Here is a 4037-nt window from a genome sequence, read left to right on the forward strand (position 1 = left end):
TTTGATTGACAGACCTGGCCGCCTTGCGAACTGGCAGTGTCATCAGTCTCTGTTTCCAAAAGCTTCAACTTGTTCCTGACAGGTACTTCTCCTGGGGTCTCTTGCACCTGTCTCCTCTCTGCCTTCCTCATCGTCTGCTCTCTTCTGGCATGATTGGTGTAATAACCTCGCTGAAGGTCTTGTCCAGAAAGATCTCGTTCTCTCGGATGAGCCTAAGGTCTTCGAGTTCTTTCGTCAGCGCTGCAATATGCTCGGTCAGTTGCTGAATGTGCACACATTTTCCACACATATACGAGCCAGACTCACCAGAGTCGTTGACCTCCCACATCAAGCACGTAGCGCACTGAATCAGCTGGGCAGTCATGTCTTCACCCTCTTCAATTGTGGCATAATCACTTCACTCAACCTGCTTGTCAAAGATTCCTGAGCTGAAGCCTCACTCTTCGATCTAAACTTCCTTAGACCCTCTTTTTGTGGCACGTCTGTGGACTCTTAATTAAGGTTAGAGGAGGAGGGAGGGAGGGAGACCCTACTTTGTAGGACCTGGGGTTTAGAACACATCCACTCTAATAGCAATCACTTACTTTCCCGACTGGCTTTGCACTCCGTCTGAACTTCCGCCCAGCTCCCGCCACTCTCTGCTGCTGCTAAAAAAAATTGCAGACCTAACAATTAGGAGAAACCTCCTCTCTGCATCTATTCAGACTATCCCTTTTAAGAATGTTGTTGTTTCAATCCCTTCAGTCTTCTAAACCAAAGAGAACATGAGCCCAACCCCACTCAATTTCTCCTCCTAGAACAGTCCCACCATCCTCGGAATCAGTGTGGTGAACCTTGGCTGTAACAAATATATCCTTCCTTGGGTAAGGGGACCAAAACTCCACACAATACTCCATGGTCTCTCAGGTGCCCAATACAATTGAAGCAAGACTGCTTTGCCCCTGTGTTCTCATTCTCTTGCAGTTAGATCTTATTTACCTTCTTAATTGCTTGCTCTATCTGTTTTCGAGCTTTCATTTTACTTATGAGCTATGTCCCTTTGGACATCAACACCTTTCCATTTCTCACTATTTAAACACTCCAGCTCTCTTTGGCAGTGTGCTAATCATAGTATCTGTGGACGAGAATCCTTTGCTTCACCCCTCTGTCACTGTATCTCACTGTGAAATCAGAGTTCAACTCTTGTGAGCTTGGAACGCAAAGCTACTATCTGTTCAACAAGGAGCAATCGTGGTGCAATGTGTTGTGCATTTAAAATTCATTGAACAATTTGAAACTATCAGATTGTTATTTTTAGGTGAGCTTTCATAACTGTTGAACAGTAATGGTTGGTGAAGATTCTAATATCAAATCTAGCAATAATTGAAAAAGGGAAATAAAGTTTAATATCAAAGTGTGCAAGTCTTAAAGTTTGTTCAGTTACAGTTGTATCGTTCTATATGAAGGTTGTCAATGCTGCTTCACTCGACTTCCCTTTTACAATTTTAGGTAAATATAATTCCCATTGTAGCCAAAGCTGACACAATTTCTAAAAGTGAATTACACAAATTTAAGATAAAGATAATGAGTGAATTGGTCAGCAATGGTGTACAAATCTACCAGTTTCCAACAGACGATGATGCAATGGCAGAGATCAACTCAGCAATGAATGTAAGTACCTGAACTTACTCTAGGTAACATATCAAAAGTTACCACATATCTCTTTTCTCTAGTTTGCTATAATTGGTAATTAGTATAGACTAGGCTAGTTTTGTATGGGTGCGATACAAAGTTTGGTATTTTTCAGTGCTATTTTCCAGTGCCACTCAGAGGTGCTACAATGACAGCTCTTTGAAATGGAAATGTCACTCATGTAAAATAGATGTTTTAAGGAAATGGGAGTTGTAAAACTGAGATAATCTAGCAAGAGGAGCCATTTCCACACCCAGAGCTACAGATATTGTTGTGCAGCTGTTTGCTTAACTAGCGTGATGATGTACATGCAGTAAGATAACTTCTGTTTTTGATTATAATTAGCATCATGTCACATCAATTATGTCTGAACTGCACCTTCATGTTCTGCTATAATTTAGTTAAATCACATCACTCTTTGGGAGTTATTAAAAATGAATTTATGATCGGTTGAGATACAATAGCAAAGAAGATACAGGTTTTGTTATCTATAGATCTGTCTTTACTCCTCCCAGGCCCATCTTCCATTTGCAGTTGTTGGCAGTATGGAAGACGTGAAGGTGGGAAATAAACTGGTGAAAGCTCGACAGTATCCATGGGGTGTTGTTCAGGGTAGGTGAAGGTTTTGTTAAACTGTAATAATGACACTTTTCATAAGGTGTGGGTGATAAAGATAAATGTCCACATTATGGTGTAACTACACTGTTTAATTTTTACTATATTTTGTAACAAAAAACACATGACAATAAATAAACTTGTAAGGGGACTAGTATGCTGATGTAGTTACTATTGTTTGAGATAGTTCCCTCTGCATTTCTGTGATGCACCCTTATCATCAATTTTTGAAGGAAAGGCTTCTGATAATTTTTCTGCTTAATCTGTTTGAAGAAAATTAAATAAAAACAAAAAACTGATTTTTTTTTTCTTATTATTTAGAAATTGGTTGTTAATGAAGGATGAAGTTCAAATGGACAAATGCACATTTTTCTATCCACTGAAAGTTTAATATTGCTTAATTTAAACATACATACATATTTGTTTCACAGTTGAAAATGAAAATCACTGTGACTTTGTGAAGCTGCGAGAAATGCTGATCCGTGTTAATATGGAAGACCTCAGAGAGCAAACACACACACGTCACTATGAATTATATCGACGATGCAAGTTGGAGGAGATGGGGTTCAAAGACACCGACCCTGATAGCAAACCATTCAGGTTAGACATTTGTCTGGATTTTCTAGTGTAAAATGTTTATTAAAGCGACCTCTTTCATAAACGGGATATTGAAGTTGATTATTAGTATTGCATTTTTATTGGATGAAGACCAACAGAAATTCTCTAACTTCTGCCAAGTCAAATAAATAGGAAGTTAATGCAATGGAGAAAATCCTAATTGTTATCTTTTCAATATACAGCAATTAATTTCCATTCCCAAAATGCAGATGGACAGCTTTCTGTTTACCTCTAGTCAAATTTCTGTTTTTTTGGCAGTGTCAACCTATTTTGATTCTATGAGGAAATTTGATCAAAAGTCACTTTACTTTTTGACTGGAAGATAAAGGGAATTTATTACATGATCTGCTCTGTTAAGCAATTTCATTTTGAATTGTTGCAATTATTGGGTTGGGTTTGAAACCATATCCATCACCCAACTGTGCTAATCCTTTATGCTAATAGCAAAATATAATGTTTTTGTCGAGGGTCAAAAATATCATGAAACTCTAGACATATAAAGCAGTTCCCTGTTTGGATTCTTTCAGAACACTGCTAGGATTCTTTGGTATTGTATTAACTGCATTCCTCTAGAGGTCATGGTAATTTTGCAATGTTTGGAGTAAAGGAAGACTTGTAGTGACTAGTAATATGGTACATTCCACAATATGCAAATAGACAATGGTAGTACAAAGTTCCAGACAAATATTCATAAGAATAAAGAACCAGGACACATTTTTAAGGTGAGAGGAGAAAATTTTAAAAAGGACATGAGGGGCAACCTTTTTACACGGTGTTTCGTGTGTGCAGTGAACTGCAGAGGAAGTGATGCAGTTTCAGCATTTAAGACATTTGGATAAGTACCTGAATAGGAAAGGTTTAGTGGGATATGGGTCAAACACAAGCAAATGGGGCTAGTTTAGTTTGGAAACATGGTCATTGTGGACTAGTTGAACCAAAATTCTGGATTAGTGATGCTGGAAGAGCACAGCAGTTCAGGCAGCATCCGAGGAGCAGTAAAATCGATGTTTCAGGCAAAAGCCCTTCATTAGGAATAAAGGCAGAGAGTCTGAAGCGTGGAGAGATAAGTGAGAGGAGGGTGGGGGTGGGGAGAAAGTAGCATAGAGTACAATAGGTGAGTGGGGGAGGGGATG

The 4037-nt window shown here is 38.8% G+C and overlaps 1 protein-coding gene across 1 annotated transcript in view; it reads left to right on the plus strand.

The window, feature by feature from the left end:
* LOC122556548 (septin-8-B) overlaps window positions 1-4037 on the plus strand; it is a 98473-nt gene that overhangs the window by 76456 nt on the left and 17980 nt on the right. Inside the window, exons 5-7 of the mRNA XM_043703331.1 lie at window positions 1489-1650; window positions 2187-2283; window positions 2718-2886. Coding sequence (XP_043559266.1) covers window positions 1489-1650; window positions 2187-2283; window positions 2718-2886 — 428 coding nt within the window. The remainder of the gene's footprint in view (window positions 1-1488; window positions 1651-2186; window positions 2284-2717; window positions 2887-4037) is intronic.

This window comes from Chiloscyllium plagiosum, chromosome 14, assembly GCF_004010195.1.
Source record: "Chiloscyllium plagiosum isolate BGI_BamShark_2017 chromosome 14, ASM401019v2, whole genome shotgun sequence".
Taxonomy (NCBI): Eukaryota; Metazoa; Chordata; class Chondrichthyes; order Orectolobiformes; family Hemiscylliidae; genus Chiloscyllium; species Chiloscyllium plagiosum.